At 39.5% G+C, this 15,444-nt stretch overlaps 2 protein-coding genes and 7 non-coding genes across 12 annotated transcripts; all 9 read right to left on the reverse strand.

Moving 5' to 3' along the window:
* Positions 1–115: 115 nt before the first annotated feature.
* ocm (over compensating males) lies at positions 116–9,101 on the reverse strand. Of its 3 annotated transcripts, none has more exons than XM_068292056.1 (6): positions 9,004–9,101; positions 5,987–7,436; positions 4,942–5,923; positions 4,716–4,882; positions 609–4,651; positions 116–547 (listed from the first exon to the last, which is right to left on the reverse strand). In XM_068292056.1, exons 2-6 carry the CDS (start codon positions 7,433–7,435, stop codon positions 376–378), a joined length of 6,813 nt encoding a protein of 2,270 aa, XP_068148157.1. In that variant the 5' UTR covers position 7,436; positions 9,004–9,101; the 3' UTR covers positions 116–375. The 3 variants fall into 3 exon arrangements, with proteins under 3 accessions (XP_068148157.1, XP_068148156.1, XP_068148155.1); XM_068292055.1 differs by lacking the exon at positions 9,004–9,101 and adding an exon at positions 8,296–8,342; XM_068292054.1 differs by lacking the exon at positions 9,004–9,101 and adding an exon at positions 7,933–8,090.
* A 1,393-nt stretch (positions 9,102–10,494) lies between these two features.
* Positions 10,495–10,586, reverse strand: LOC137578447 (small nucleolar RNA Me28S-Gm1083). Its single transcript, XR_011032651.1, has one exon. It is a non-coding gene; the product is annotated as a small nucleolar RNA Me28S-Gm1083 (small nucleolar RNA).
* Positions 10,587–10,749: 163 nt separating this feature from the next.
* On the reverse strand, positions 10,750–10,839 carry LOC137578442 (small nucleolar RNA Me28S-Gm1083). The gene has a single exon (XR_011032646.1). It is a non-coding gene; the product is annotated as a small nucleolar RNA Me28S-Gm1083 (small nucleolar RNA).
* Positions 10,840–11,000: 161 nt separating this feature from the next.
* Positions 11,001–11,092, reverse strand: LOC137578444 (small nucleolar RNA Me28S-Gm1083). The gene has a single exon (XR_011032648.1). It is a non-coding gene; the product is annotated as a small nucleolar RNA Me28S-Gm1083 (small nucleolar RNA).
* A 150-nt stretch (positions 11,093–11,242) lies between these two features.
* On the reverse strand, positions 11,243–11,330 carry LOC137578446 (small nucleolar RNA Me28S-Gm1083). The gene has a single exon (XR_011032650.1). It is a non-coding gene; the product is annotated as a small nucleolar RNA Me28S-Gm1083 (small nucleolar RNA).
* Positions 11,331–11,453: 123 nt separating this feature from the next.
* Nop60B (dyskerin pseudouridine synthase 1 Nop60B) lies at positions 11,454–15,232 on the reverse strand. Of its 2 annotated transcripts, XM_068289964.1 has the most exons (8): positions 15,096–15,232; positions 14,667–15,029; positions 14,091–14,342; positions 13,630–13,904; positions 12,934–13,359; positions 12,387–12,868; positions 12,133–12,169; positions 11,454–11,938 (listed from the first exon to the last, which is right to left on the reverse strand). In XM_068289964.1, exons 1-6 carry the CDS (start codon positions 15,106–15,108, stop codon positions 12,677–12,679), a joined length of 1,521 nt encoding a protein of 506 aa, XP_068146065.1. In that variant the 5' UTR covers positions 15,109–15,232; the 3' UTR covers positions 11,454–11,938; positions 12,133–12,169; positions 12,387–12,676. The 2 variants fall into 2 exon arrangements, with proteins under 2 accessions (XP_068146065.1, XP_068146066.1); XM_068289965.1 differs by lacking the exons at positions 11,454–11,938; positions 12,133–12,169; positions 12,387–12,868; positions 12,934–13,359 and having other exon boundaries at positions 13,630–13,888.
* Positions 12,008–12,099, reverse strand: LOC137578445 (small nucleolar RNA Me28S-Gm1083). Its single transcript, XR_011032649.1, has one exon. It is a non-coding gene; the product is annotated as a small nucleolar RNA Me28S-Gm1083 (small nucleolar RNA).
* Positions 12,251–12,338, reverse strand: LOC137578443 (small nucleolar RNA Me28S-Gm1083). The gene has a single exon (XR_011032647.1). It is a non-coding gene; the product is annotated as a small nucleolar RNA Me28S-Gm1083 (small nucleolar RNA).
* LOC137578439 (small nucleolar RNA snoR639/H1) lies at positions 13,444–13,588 on the reverse strand. Its single transcript, XR_011032643.1, has one exon. It is a non-coding gene; the product is annotated as a small nucleolar RNA snoR639/H1 (small nucleolar RNA).
* Positions 15,233–15,444: the final 212 nt, after the last annotated feature.

Here is a 15,444-nt window from a genome sequence, read left to right on the forward strand (position 1 = left end):
TTAAACAGCTGTCTACGTAACCGAACGCAATTAACAACGTAAGGGTGCCAACTAAGTGACGTATTAAGTTTGGCGCCATTTTCTTTTGAAATTTAAATAAAAAATGCGTACTTAATTTGATTGAAAATTTGTTTATTTTTAAAATTCAGACGACTATCTATCGGTCTATTTATTTATGTTTGTTAATTTTCAACTTCTAAAATGGAATACAAAAAAAAGAAAAGAAAAACAGTGAAATAAAGGTAAATTCATGTATATATCTTAAAACTAATTACCAAAATGTGAATGTTGTTACATATTTTATATGTGTGTGTTGCAAAAATCAACAATAAAAAAATAATTGAAAAATTAATACAAAAATTCCCCTATTCCTTTCTAATCTTCAATTAAGATGGCTTTGGTCGTCGATGATGAAGATGAGCTATTCTGACTGGTGCTTTCAGCTACTTCTGGCGACGGCTGCTGCAGTTGTCGATGCGACTCCAATGGTAAAAATTTCCAATCGGCTGGTAGTAATGCTTTATGCTCTGAACTTCGGGAAAGTTGCCTGTTAATGAAATTGTCGTTATAATTTTATATTTTTAAAACGAATTTTTTTAGTTACTCACCGATTGATAAAGTTACTGGCCAATGTAAGATTCTTAAAGATTAAAACACCAAGATTGGGCATCTTAACCATATATTCGGAATTCAAATGTTTCACCCGAAAACGGGGTAAGCCTTTGGCAACCAAGAAACCATAGGAGGGTTTGGCTTGAGACAAAGCAGGGTTCGAAATTTCACTTGATGATGGTGGTGATAGCTGCTGCTGGCTGTTGGCTGCTTCCACAGTGACGGGTAAAGATTTGCGAGAGACTGCTGCTGCCGCTGGCTTCTCAGTTCGACTGGAAGTGGGTAGAACAGGCAGCTTCATGGGCAATGACTGTCGCCCAGATACTGGTGCTGGTGTTAATGATGGAGCTGCAGTCGTCAAGGACGCTTCCGAAATAGTTGACTTTGGATTACTAAGAGGTTCTTTATTCGGGTTTGGTGGGCATTTCTTTTTCGCCAAAGATTGGCCAAGAGGCATTTTACTAGGCAGCGATTTTCGACCCCCTTCTGTCGCATGCTGCTCCATTGCAGCGGCATTATGTGGCAGAGATTGTCGCACTGCATTAGGAGGACGGGCCATAGGCAACAGCTTGACACCTTTGTCAGTTTTAGCCGTCAAGCCTTTGCCAGACTGCAGTGGAGCAGGAGGAGGGTGTGAACGTACTGGTAGCTTTGCAACTGTAATAGACGTTGCCGTTTGTTTAATTATTGTGGGCTGTAATTCTGCGGTCGCTGCTGGTCCTGCTGCGACTGATGTAGGTATCGGCTTGGTCACTCCACTGGCGGTACGCTTGTAGCCAATTTTAACATGGTCCTGTGTGGTTAAGTCTGCTGCTGCTGTCTTTTTGCCCACCTTGGTGATAGTGATGCCACCTGGTATAGTTGTATTACTCAGCAGACCCTGCAAGGACTCATTCGTCTTGTTATTTTGGGACTCCAGGCGACTGATTTTGGCAGGTGGTGGCTCAATCGATGTCGAATCTGCTATCGAGAGTGATGTCTTGGTAAGCTGCACTTGAGGATTAAGGAATTGCGGCGAAGTGGGCAATTGGCCAGGCAAGGCTGGAACTTTTGCTATGAAGGGTACAAAGCCCGCAGATAAATTCGAAGTCACCTGATCCTTTGAAGAAACTGTCGCATCCGAAGCAGGAGCAGGGGTAATCTTAAGGCCACCATTGTTTGGCATCGTACTAATTGTGAAATTGATTCGAGGCATCGCCGCCGGATCTGGATTGCTTGACGTGTCCTCTTTTTTAATTGGATGGTTTACTTGAGCTTCGTCTTCTTCATCGCTGTCAATGACGACCACAGCTTCGCTTAAATTATGGTTCACCATCTCCTGGGAAGTTCCAGGCTTTTGATTTGCCTGATTCTCTATTTTGACCGACGTCGTTAGATCAATTTCGAAATGTACTTGTCCATTTACATGAAGCACCCAAAATGCCATGCTCCGGCGATTACGCTGAACAGGAATGGCATGTTCCTTTTGATAGACCTCCCGCAGCATCATTTTTCCATCGACACTTTGCAGCAGAACTAGCACTGGCGGCTTCATATCCAGTTTGAGTGGACCAAAGTAAATCTTTCGACGCGATGAGGGCGTCACAAATGCATCATAGGGGGCATTTTGAAAGAATTGTAGCTTCACTACTTTCTGCTTCTCACTGGACACGCGCATCACGTTGTGTATACGATCCAACGAGATCATGTCCCGAAAGGCTGGCACATAGATATGCGAGAAATCATCATAGAGATCAAGGACGACCCAACGATGGTCTGTTCTATGAAGTTCTGGAATCTGCAGTTCATCAACATCGCTGTGCTGGACCTTACGAAACTCGATATTGCTACGAATCTTGTGAGAGGCATCCTTGAGTTGAGACGCGTCCGAAGATGTTTCGGACGAAGCACTTGGTTTGGCAGCAGCACTCACAGTGGGGGCGGGAGTTGGTAGACTCACTGCTGGTCGAATGATTGTGGGAGGCGCTGCCTCCGCCACGGGAAGTGGTTTAGGAACTGGTAACGCACTTTCGGCGGGCACCGACGTCGCTTCATCCCCTTTCTTTGATTGCAGCTTTCGTTGATGTTCCCGTATACGCTGCTTAACCAACAACGAGCATAGCACATTAATCTTTTTCGTCAACAACGGATGAGTCTGTGGTGTGGGTTTGGTACAGGCATTACCCTCCATGTGACGCAGGAAGCCCTTCACCAACCAATAATTCTTACGTCCCTGCATGACCACAGCCAATCTTCGGGTATTTTCATTCACCTTACCCTCTAGCAGCATTCGGGCCATGACGGGCAGTGCCTGCGGATCGGGAGCAAAACGTGTATTAACCACACCAATGGCTCCGCACACCGAAGGCATCATGTTGGTCGTTGTGGCAGCCAGGAAATTATAATTCTTCATTTGTACATCCCAAATGAAGACGAAACTCGACTCGAAGGCAGCCATGAAATTTGTCCATTTGATTATGCAAAGGATCTCCTCATTGGGCACTGGAATAACTTTACTTTCACGCTGTAGAGCCAGATCGATGTCCTGCATTTTTTTGCTCACCAAGGTGTTCATATTCTTCACGACCTCATTATAGAAGGCGCGGAAATTTGAAGATTCACTGACATCATCATCAATGCTGCTATTGCCATCCATGTCCATGCCACCATCTCCCCCATCAGCCAAGGCGGCGGCTGCAGCTGCAGCAGCAGCGGCAGCAGCTGCCGCTTTTGAACTCATGCCCGAATTTAGAATATCTACCGAAGCACTATTAAGCGAATAACAGGCGGCAATTTTTGGCATTTGAATATCCGACACATTTTCCACCTTCTCTTGTTTGATGACACTTTTCAAACGCTTTGCAGTTGTGTTTTGTGTGGGCTCTACTGGCAGACTCTTTCGTTTAAGCAGGCTAACATTTTTCGTTTGGGCTTCATCGGAATCGTCACGAACCACAATTACTGGAGGAGGAGTAGGGTCCGTCGTATCGGTGCTTTGTCGCTTCTGTTCCGATTCAGCTTGTCGCTGCTGATCCAAGGCCTTGCGATAGAAACTAACTGCTCCATGAATGCGCTTTGTTAGTAATTCTTTGGTCTCTGGGGTCTCTTCCTTGGCGATCATCTCACGCACAATCTGAGCGCGTCGACGATTTATCCGTAGATAGCAATTCCGTGGCACTGAGACAACACGACGACTGAGATATGGACGCGATCGAAAGAAGCTAAATATGATATCCAGCTCATTCGAACGCTGCAAGGGGGCAGGAGTAGGTGGTGGTGTCTCTCGCACCATATATTTGATCTCCTTTTTCTCCTCCTTTATATATGGTGTTGGCTTTGGAGATTTCTTGACTTCGACTTTGGGTTTTTCCTCCATCTTCTCAGTCATATCCAGCTGAGCCGTTAACTGGTTTGGCTTTTGCTGCTTCGTAGGTTTTTGTTGTTTTTCCTTGCGCTGCTTCTTTTTCTGTTGCGTTGACGCCGGCTCTTCCGGCGGACGCTCAAAACTGTAATGTGCTCGAACAGCCAGTTCTGGATTAAAGTGTGTAGTTATAGCATCCGTTTCTTTTTCAATGATCACTGGCTTGCCTTCGGCGGATTCCCCACCGCAGAAACATTTATACAATTGATGGGTCATGCAAAAAGTGGCTAGATTATCCACATCAGGTAAACGCCTCAGACCCACAATGCAATGTTTAAGCAAAGACATGTCAATATCCTTTACGTTGCATGTTTCACCATTTAAAACACTGTTTGCCACTAGATGATCCTCCGAGGAGGATAGTCCACTATGTCTGCCTACAATTCGTTTTACCACAGGCTTCACTGGACGCTGATGATGGGATTTGGTCTCATCCACTTTGCTTTCGTCATCAAAGTCTTCATAGCGTTTGGGTGCCTTTGTACAGCGTCGTTTCTTATCACCCTGAGATTCATTTATCAGCAGTGTTTCATTCTCCGTAAGCACTAGAGTGGAGGTAAAATCCTTTTCCATTTTTGCCAAACGTGCAGTGGCCTTGCGACGCAAATTGAAGGCATCCTCATTGGATATGCCACGACCCTAACAAAAAGAATGAAAAAAAGTTAGTTTAAAATTAAGGGATTTGGTATTTTTAGGTACTTACATCAGCTGTTTCCACACGCATCACACGACTTTGCTCGCCACCCAGACAACGGCAATTCAATACACATTCCGCTTGGGCACAATGATCCCGCACAGGCAAATCAGTTCCTGCCAGGCTAGCACAGACGCAACCCAACTGGCAATAGGGCTTGCCACATGGCTTGTTAGCTGCAAGAAAGATTGGATAAGTGACCATTGTGGTGGGACATGAATTTCAATTGTCTCACCATCTTCATCCTTGGCATCTGCATCAATAATGGTGGCATTAAGACGACGCAATTCATTGGCCAATCGTTTTTTTTTATTCGGACGACCTTTCTGTTTGCCACCGGATCGTTCAACTCCACCTCCATGCTCCTTAAATGCTTCCTCTTTGGTGGGACTTAGCTGTGGTGTTGTGATAATGGTATCACCATTTAGAGCATCCGGATCCTCACTAATAAAGCTATTCTCACTACAACTGATGGCCACCGTATTGATCATGTCATTTATCATATTCGCACAGTCTAGCAAATCTTCCGCGGGCTCGGCCGGCAATAGCTTATGAAAGTCAAATTGCTGCAGCTCATGGGGAGCCTTTTGGAAACTTGCGTCCATTTGTTCGGAACGATCAACGACACGTCGCACCAGTATATGATTACGATCGTTTAAATATGGAATGACAAATGTAAAACTTTTTCGACGTCCAGCTGGAGTTTGGGATGCTTGCTCCTCGGCCTCCCGCATACAATTAGGCGGCTCCTGTAATGTAGAGACACTGAATTCGGCCCACTCCCTTGTGATATCATGATGCGGAAGTATATGTTGCAGATAACGCTTGGCAATCTCATTCAGCGGTCGTCCCAATTGGGGCATAACTTCAAGCTGGACAGTGGGCATGCTTACGACAGCCATACTACCACCGGCCAGAAGCAAAGCGGCTGTATCATCATCGAGAGGCTTTTGGAAAGGCTTTTTACTCAACGGACACGGTCGAAAGATGGCGGGTAGAGGAAATTGATTGAGTCTTTTAAGCTTTGTAGATTTTTCCATTTTGGTGGACACAACCTTAAGTTCATTGCCCAGTGTGGCATCAATGCAAAGACGATGACATCGCAGGGTGGCGGTCTCTTCGGCAGATAACTTACTGATGTATGGCTGCTTCTCACGTACCATATTATTGCCTTGTGCACCGGGTAATCTGATAATCTCACCATCAATCTGTATCACCTGTTGAGGAGACATAACTGGGTAAGTAAATTTCTATAAGGAACGACCCCCCACTAATCTTACCTGATAATAATAGTTAAACTCTTCAGTGGCCACATAGCTGGCTGCCTGCCAACCCTGTCGAGTGAAGGGCATCTGTGTGGTGTGTGACTGAAGCAGTTGCATAGCAGTAATTTTCACCTTCTTCTGACGCTGCTTGCGCTGCAATTCCCTGTATATATTCGCCTCATTGTTGATGACAACCATCGTTTGGTTCTTGCAGCGTTGCAAAAACACTCGACGTTCACCAACTGTGCGTAGGCTTTGCAATGCATCCGGGACGACAGGCATATCCATAGGTGGGGCCACACTATGTGGCGTCACTTGACCATCTTGCCACATGGGCTCAAGAAGTTTCTCCTTGTCTATGTCATCGTTGATGTGATGTTTAAGCATATAAGCGTCTAAAGAATCGGACACAAAAGCGGAATTTTTCTCCAATGTTTTGTAACTTTGTGGTACGAGTGGAGTTAGTAACATTCCAGGCTGATGGACACTTTCATCGAATCCAACAAAATCTTCACTCATAGTATCATCCTCCATAGGTATTTCACGAATTGGAGAGAACTCTTCTGTGGGTATATTCGATTCGTGGGCAAAATTCTTGACACGCACTTTACTCATAAGCATGTCCAAGAATTTAGAGCCACCACCAGCCGCATCAGATTTTTCGGTGCTGGAGCAGGTACTGGCGGTTTGTTGTTCTTTGCTGGGAGTGGGAGGAACTTCACATAGGGTAGCCTTTGTGGGAGTGGTTTCATCATTTATTTTCGAGGTTTGAAGTGTCTCCTCTTCCTCCGCCTTCGTATCTTGCTCCTGATCCGTCCTCTTATCTTGCTCCTCAGCCGCTGGGACTTGTACGTGCTCCGCCTGACTTGGCTCCTCCTCTTGACTTTCCATTTGTTTCTTTTGATTCAGTTGCCCCTCCATTTCAGAGAGTTTGTTTAACTCTCCTTGTTCAATCTGCTCATCTCTCTCCTGTGTGCTCTCTGATAAGATTTCAACGTTTTTGTTGGCATCTTCTATTAGTGACAAGCTTCTCTTGCCACTTTTAAGTAATTCCAATTGTTGTTTCATCTTTTTGGATAATTCCTCTGCTCCCAGCGGCTCAGCCACGTCGTAAAGCTCAGTCTCCTCGTATTCCTCGATGCGTCCCATTTGCTTATAATAGTAAACAATGCTCTTGGACCACTGCTTGGTGTTCTGTTTTCGTCTCACGATCATACGCTTCAAGCGCGGATCAAAGAGCAGCAATCGGACGCGTCTCACTATTAGGACACGATTCTGCCGATGCTTTCGCCAGGCATAATTCCGTATTACACAGCGTGGTGTCAATGCGTATAAGATGAAGCGTTTGACTTTATTCCAATTCAGATGAAGAAACTTCCGGGACACCGGATATTTACGCTTCAAGCGGCGATATTTTATTAGTTCTTTGTCTTTTAATACTATGGGCGGCAGTTCTTGGGTCATTCTAAAAATGCAATGCAAGAAATTTAAGGTTAGGAACATCACATTAATCACATTTCAAAACCTAACCTAACCTAAAAATAAAATTTATACTAAAATAGGTCAAATCGTCGCCACTAAAGTCTTATGACCCACTTTTGCAGAAAGAGAAATAAATACTTCATTCCAAACACTATAACTGTATACATTTTAGTTCACCGTTATTACTTTAAATGATTTTAAGTTTATTTTGATATTGACATACTTCAATTTTATAATTAAATCTCAAGGAGTAACGAAAAAAAAAATGGCGACAAACAACTACCGTAAGAAACTTACAAATCACATGGGCAGCACTAAAACCCGTAAAACGGATACATACATACATAAACGACGACAAACAAATTACGGCGTACATAACACTCAAAAAATGTTTTAGATTTTCTTATATGTACATACATATGTAAATATCCTTAGAATACATATAATTTAATATGATATTTTTGACATTTATTACGCACGTTTAAATAAACAGCCCAACTACAGAAATCACAGACGTTTAGATTAAATGCAATGTGCAAAGGCGGCAGCTCTTCTCTAGCTGTCAAATTTGCTCACTTTGCAGCGGCTATTCCTCTACTAAGGGAAAAACACAAGAACAACAACGCACTCATATGTATACAACATAACACAATAAACACACACACACACACGAATGCACATACATACATACATAAGTATGTATTCATGTGAATTAAACTAAAACATTTCAGCACACTTGTTAATTTAACTATTTAACAAACAATATTGCGCATGAGCACAAACTTTTAACAAAACACAAAATTTGTTTCAAAAAAAAAACTTGCAAATAATTTTTCTCATACAACAAGATTCCACTGGCGATCACAGCCGCAGATTGTTCTACTTCCACCGTTCGATAAACTGAGTATGCGGCACATGGATACGTTTCAACAACAGTTGTTTGTTCAAAGTAGGGTAGGTGTGGGAGAGGGAGGTGCAGGGTGTAGGTATGCGTACAGTACGAATACACGTGACCGATTTTTTTTTTTTTCGTATAAAGCGAGATGGCAAATGGACGAGTAAAACCGATGGTCACTAACTGTTTACCAATACTTTTTAAATGGTATATGCACATAAACACACATGCGTATCTACTATGATTATAGCGCTTTCTGTATACAAATGTACCTTTGTATGTACATATGTATGTAAGTACTTAGGTAATTAAACACTCACATATTAATAAACTAACACTTTAAGAACGTACTTAACAGTATTGCAAAATTGATCCCAACCTCCTAAATTGAACTGTTATCCTCACGATATTACGATAATAACTGTACAAAAATCAATAACCTCAAAAATTCATGAAAATTCAAGATGGCGTCGCTCACCGACCTCACTAGATACATACACAACGAAAACAAGGCGATCGCATGCGTCACTCAGTGAAAAAGCACCCCTCACAACAAAGTACAATTTTCGCACTCTTCCCATATCAGCAAAAGTCCTTAGCTTTTTCTATGTATATATACAAGTTACAATGTAAAACAATCTTGCGAGAGACATACCTTGACGTTTTAGGACACTCAGCTTTTCAATTTCAATTAACCAAACGCAATTATTGTGAAGTCTACCATCAACCGCTTAATTTTCACAACATCCACGCAACTTACACATACATAAACATGCGCGTATACACACACATTACCTGATTCCGATAGATATTCAATATGGCGGTGCCGATGACAGAACGCGCCAAGCTATTGGCTTGGAATGGAACGCAGAGTTGATAATAAAATGAAATTGTGGTCAAATTCAAAACATAAAAACATAACCTTTAATAGTAAAACTAAATCAAGTGTTCTCTAAATATAATGAAATGTTTTACTTTAAGTATATTTTGAGTATTTAAGCGCTTCGTGAAACAAAACAAATCTTCTGTTTCTTAAAATATTTGCTTATTAATCCACCCAATTACCAATTTGTCAAACTAACGACACGTCATGAATCGATAATCGATAGACATGTCCTGGGCAAATTGACCAATACTTCTTCTACATTTAGCGTGTCCCATTATTTTATTAGGCCGGGAGTAGAGCCGAAGTTCTCGTTTTTCCCCGGCATTATAATCAGGTAGCTTATTGTGGTAGGCTACCTACCTGCGTTTGTTTCTTCATTTGACCTTCCCACAATTATGTATATTGTTCCTAGAGATGATACCCAGGTACAGCAATCAAATAAAACACGTGGTTCTGTTTTCGATAAATTGACAACTTTTTCCGATAACAATGCGTGACAAGGCATTGGGGAAGAACGGAACACGTTCGGGGCTTGTCAAAGAAGAGCAATGACAGACAGACTGAAGAAAAAGCGCGCTTTATTGCCGCCAAAATAAATGTAAAAGACAAAAAGGTTTCTTTTTTTTTCATTTTATTTAAAAAATGTATACAAATAAATATTTATAGTCTGGATAAACGGTACTGTACCTGCAAGTAGAAGAAAATAGATTTCAAATATTATATTTTTCTGATAAAACTTTTTTACATTTTTTTGACTTAATTTTTGTTAATCAGAAGGACCTATTTGGATTGGTTTGTTGCGGTTAATGTGAATCATGCCACATAGTTCAGCTATCCTTTCTCATCATCAAAAATGTATGCAATTACTAATTTAATTTAACCCACCTTTTAAAATAAGCGTCGTCAGGTGTGCATATATGCAATATTTCAATAACTCCTGAAAATAAACAAAAAATATTCATTTAACAAATTGTTTTTGCACAACTTCAAATTTCTGTTATAGTAATTTTGTATTCAGAAGGACCTATTTTAGAGGATTGTTTTGTTGCGGTTATGTGAATCATGTCACATGGTTCAGCAATTCTTTCTCATCAGTATAATAAAATGCAATTTAAAAATGTTTAGCTAAATACACACCTTTGGTTAATTAAGTCCAAAGGAAATAGTCAAAGAGAGGCAAATAAATGTCAATATCCTGCAACACAAAACAAAATAAAAAATGGTTAGTATTCATTCGAAAAATTCAAAAGTATTTAACAAAATTTATTGAATCAGTAAGACCAATCACGCATTCAACAAGAGAAGTTTCAATTTTCAGATAGGGGCGAAAGCTTATAGCTCATCACAGAAAATCTTTCAAGAATTTATTGTATATAGAAATTTAGTTCTTACCTTTTTTTAAAATTAATTTATCAGTAGATTATTTGAAAAGTTAACTGTCCTTCTGCAACAAAGAATAGAGAAATAGTTGTTGATTAAGTACATAATAGAGACTTTCATTAACTTGAAGATTGGTATTTTTTCTCAGTAAGACCAATCTCGCATTCAACAGGAGAAGTTTCAATTTTCAGATAGGGGCGAAAGTTAAAGCTCATCAGGTTAAAAAAAAATAATATATTATTGAGTTTTTAAAATGTATACCAACCTTTTAAAAAAGTCATCTTTAAAAATTCCCTAATTACAAATGTCTTTTTGACCTGTAAATAATAAAAATAATTATATATTAATATAATGTATAGCCCATTTTTTAAATATTTATATAAGTCTAAATAATATCAGTAAGACCAATCTCGCATTCAACAAGAGAAGTTTCAATTTTCAGATAGGGGCGAAAGTTAATGCTCATCAGATTGTATTTGAAAAATATATGTGAATAATATAAAGATCTTACCTTTAATATTAAAAGGAGTTCCAAATTACGTCTCGACCTAAAACAATAAAAAGCATACAATATTATTACCAAGTTATAGAGAATAAAATTTGCTTGAAATAAATATTGTTTGCTGTACTTGTGTTTCAGTAAGACCAATCTCGCATTCAACAGGAGAAGTTTCAATTTTCAGATAGGGGCGAAAGTTAAAGCTCATCAGATACGCAAGTACAGTCAACCAAAGTTTTTAAGTTAATTAAAATAGAAAACTCACCTTTTAATGTGGATTATGCTGCCTATTAGAAACTGATACTGAAAACTAACAAAAAATATAAACTAAAGAGTAACATTTGTTTTACAATAAAATATTTGAATTTATTGCATTGCGAATGTCACCTTAAATGCATTTCTACATATATAAAAACTGCTTTTGAAACTTAATCACTAATTGTTTGTGGATTGAAAACTTTTTTGTTTTGTTTGTTTTGAAAATTATAGGAACTTTCTACAAAAAAATTGTAGATCTATTCCTGAACCTAAAATCTAGATAACTCTCTAAATACTCTATTCCTGAGCTTCTTCTCTATCTTTATCCTTCTTCTTCTTCTTTTTCTTCTCCTTTTCTACGGGTTCTGCATCCTCTTCTTCTGGAGCTTCCTCATCGCCCTTGTGCTTCTTTTTCTTCTTCTTTTTGTCTGCCTTGGATGGAGTTTCTTCAACTCCTGTGGCTTCTACACTGGAGGTGCTTAGTTTAGTTTTAAGTTTTTAAAATGTATACCAACCTTTTAAAAAAGTCATCTTTAAAAATTCCCTAATTACAAATGTCTTTTTGACCTGTAAATAATAAAAATAATTATATATTAATATAATGTATAGCCCATTTTTTAAATATTTATATAAGTCTAAATAATATCAGTAAGACCAATCTCGCATTCAACAAGAGAAGTTTCAATTTTCAGATAGGGGCGAAAGTTAATGCTCATCAGATTGTATTTGAAAAATATATGTGAATAATATAAAGATCTTACCTTTAATATTAAAAGGAGTTCCAAATTACGTCTCGACCTAAAACAATAAAAAAGCATACAATATTATTACCAAGTTATAGAGAATAAAATTTGCTTGAAATAAATATTGTTTGCTGTACTTGTGTTTCAGTAAGACCAATCTCGCATTCAACAGGAGAAGTTTCAATTTTCAGATAGGGGCGAAAGTTAAAGCTCATCAGATACACAAGTACAGTCAACCAAAGTTTTTAAGTTAATTAAAATAGAAAACTCACCTTTTAATGTGGATTGTGCTGCCTATTAGAAACTGATACTGAAAACTAACAGAAAATATAAACTAAAGAGTAACATTTGTTTTACAATAAAATATTTGAATTTATTGCATTGCGAATGTCACCTTAAATGCATTTCTACATATATAAAAACTGCTTTTGAAACTTAATCACTAATTGTTTGTGGATTGAAAACTTTTTTGTTTTGTTTGTTTTGAAAATTATAGGAACTTTCTACAAAAAAATTGTAGATCTATTCCTGAACCTAAAATCTAGATAACTCTCTAAATACTCTATTCCTGAGCTTCTTCTCTATCTTTATCCTTCTTCTTCTTCTTTTTCTTCTCCTTTTCTACGGGTTCTGCATCCTCTTCTTCTGGAGCTTCCTCATCGCCCTTGTGCTTCTTTTTCTTCTTCTTTTTGTCTGCCTTGGATGGAGTTTCTTCAACTCCTGTGGCTTCTACACTGGAGGTGCTTAGTTTACGCTTTAAAAAAAAAGTCGAGTTTAAGTGTTAGTAAGCTAAAAGTGGAAAATGATAATTGCTCATACCTTGGGGTGTTCATTTGACGAGCCATTTGTAGGAGGAACAGATAACTGTGGCGTATCCGACGCAGCTGCAGCCTTTTTGGCACTGTAGTCAACAAAACCAGTTAACCATTCCTTGGGAGTATTCTCATTAGGCCTGCCAAACTTGTCCAGTTTTCCGGCAGCGATGAGAGCCTTTTTCGCCGAAGCTTTGGGACCCAAACCCCATTTACGTGGGTATGTGTCGCGTTCCATAATGACACGTTTAATTTTAGCAACAACACCATGATCACACGAGGACATGGTGGCTGTTGTCATCAAGGCAATGGCCAAACAAATGGCTTCACCCTTAGTTGTGCAGATAACAATCTCCTGATCAATTTCAATGCCGTCTTCGTAACGTAAAACACCAGGCAACATTATTTTGGCACCATAGCATACGGCATTGACCTATAAGAGTGGGTAAAATTAGAATCAACGATTAAATATATTCATATGAAAGAGTTTCTATTTGTTTTTGTTTTTTAGTTGAAATGTGGTCTGAAATTACTTTGTCGAACGCGCAGGGTAAAGAATACGCTGTTTAACATACACACATCAGCGACTTTAATGTTCCCAGTCATAGTCACAGCTGCTCTTGGTTAAATTTCGAGCAACTGCCGGCTTAATATCATGGGGTAAAAGATTGGCAATAAAAAATTGGTTCTCCACCAAACTTACCGAACTGTCCTTCATGATGATTCGTTTATGGTTGACCAGCAGACCCTCCAAGGGCTTTATAACACGTCTCAACATGGACTCATCTTTGTGATTCTCGTAAAGCCACATGGCGTCTAGGACATCGTGCATTGTTACCATGCCATCACGCTCTGACTGAATACCCGAACGGACACGACGAAGTTCAAGCATTTGACCGCCAACTCCGAGTACCAAACCCAAATGGACGCACATTGTACGGATGTAGGAGCCGGCCTCACAACTAACCCAAAAAACACCTAAACGGCATGAGAAGTGGACCAAAGTGGAAATGTTTTAACTAAATAAACTGTGCATTTGCCAGGCAAATACTGGGATTTTAATGTATTTTACAGAGTGAATGTTAAATGCACCAGTGCCCCAGGTAAAGAGTCGGGCAGAGAATACACAAACTCCTCAACATATATGCTACTGCGGATGCTTACCCATATTCCGTTTTTCATCGTAATCCAGCAATTTGCTATCGTAAACTGTACGGACACGTAATTGACGTTTTACGGCGGAAATGAGAGGAGGACGTTGGAAGAGAGCTCCTCTAAGTTTCTCCAAGCCTTGTCGTACTTTTGCCACCGACTCAACGGGCCCATGTAGCTTAAATATAGCAACATACTCTTTGCCGGCACTTTGTTGTGATTTCACTAGACGCGTAGCACGATCAATGCAGACAATGAGGCAGCCTTAAAAAAAAAAAGCAATGTGCGTTTTTAAGGTTAGAAACAAGTGGAATGAAACAGTTTTTATATTGGGCGGAAACACTTGAAATTCAAAAATCTATAACAATTAATCGTTAACATTGCCATCTTCAGTTTGTGTTTAAGCGTATTTAAAAAAAAAAAATTTTAACTGGAGAAAAGTTGTCACATGGGTAGTTCTTTTATCTTGTGTATGTTGTTATTGCTTTTGTTCCCCAATGTACAACAATATTTTCTCGTGCACGACTTTGAGGTTAAATTTAAAGCAAACACGCGCGTTGATATTTTTTCACCTTCACAACTGCTTACCTGTTACTTTGGGATCCAAGGTACCAGAGTGTCCAGTCTTCTCAACCTTCAGGATTTTCTTTATCCAAGCAACTACCTCGTGGGAACTGGGATTTGAGGGTTTATCCAGATTAATGAAACCAGATTTCATGTACTCTTTGATGTCGCGATTCAGCGGTGACGAGCCATGTGCTAGCGGTGTATAGTGGTTCGATCTGATGTTGAGTTTGTCGAAATTCTTGAGAAGCAGCGGCCATTGAGATGTTTCTAGTTGCGCTATCTTTGACGAGGGTTTTATTTGAAAATCGCCCTCCTTCTGCAAAGTGCCAATGTCGTCTAAGGGCTCCTCCTTGATCTTCTTCTTTTTCTTTTCCTTACGCACCTCTAAGAAGGTTGTCAATGGTTGTAGAATGGCCAAATCAATGTGTTTTCAGTCAGTCTAATGCTTACCAACGTCAGCCATATTTTATAAATTTATATTTTATTAACCAACTGCGAAACGAACGTGCACGCGGTACCAGGTTAAAACAAATGAACGAGAAAACACGTGTTGCAGCAGTGCTGGAAAGCACGTTGATACATTATCGATATTTTGAATTATCGATATTTTACATGAACACATTGCTAACTAACATAAGAGTGCCCGAATTTTTAAAACGGTCACACATAAGGCGCACTTTTGTACAAAATTTAAAAATGAAATCAGTTACACATAAATCATTTTGTCAAATATAGCATTAATGTGTAATAATTGAGCAATAAATCTAATTTTTAATTTGTTTACAAACCCTGATGGTTG

The sequence above is a fragment of the Drosophila tropicalis genome, unplaced genomic scaffold (assembly GCF_018151085.1).
Source record: "Drosophila tropicalis isolate 14030-0801.00 unplaced genomic scaffold, ASM1815108v1 contig_593, whole genome shotgun sequence".
In the NCBI taxonomy this organism is placed as follows: domain Eukaryota; kingdom Metazoa; phylum Arthropoda; class Insecta; order Diptera; family Drosophilidae; genus Drosophila; species Drosophila tropicalis.

What these genes read in the sequence shown, in the direction of transcription:
- ocm (XM_068292056.1), bottom strand. Translation starts at nt 7,435, where the DNA reads ATGACCCAAGAACTGCCGCCCATAGTATTAAAAGACAAAGAACTAATA. An exon ending in AGTTTAACTATTATTATCAG is followed by an intron (nt 5,924 to 5,986) that starts GTAAGATTAGTG and finishes TCTCCTCAACAG; the next exon opens with GTGATACAGATTGATGGTGA. An exon ending in AGATGCCAAGGATGAAGATG is followed by an intron (nt 4,883 to 4,941) that starts GTGAGACAATTG and finishes TCTTTCTTGCAG; the next exon opens with CTAACAAGCCATGTGGCAAG.
- Nop60B (XM_068289964.1), bottom strand. An exon ending in CTTGGATCCCAAAGTAACAG is followed by an intron (nt 14,343 to 14,666) that starts GTAAGCAGTTGT and finishes TTTTTTTTTAAG; the next exon opens with GCTGCCTCATTGTCTGCATT. An exon ending in CGTCAAATGAACACCCCAAG is followed by an intron (nt 12,869 to 12,933) that starts GTATGAGCAATT and finishes TTTTTTTTAAAG; the next exon opens with CGTAAACTAAGCACCTCCAG.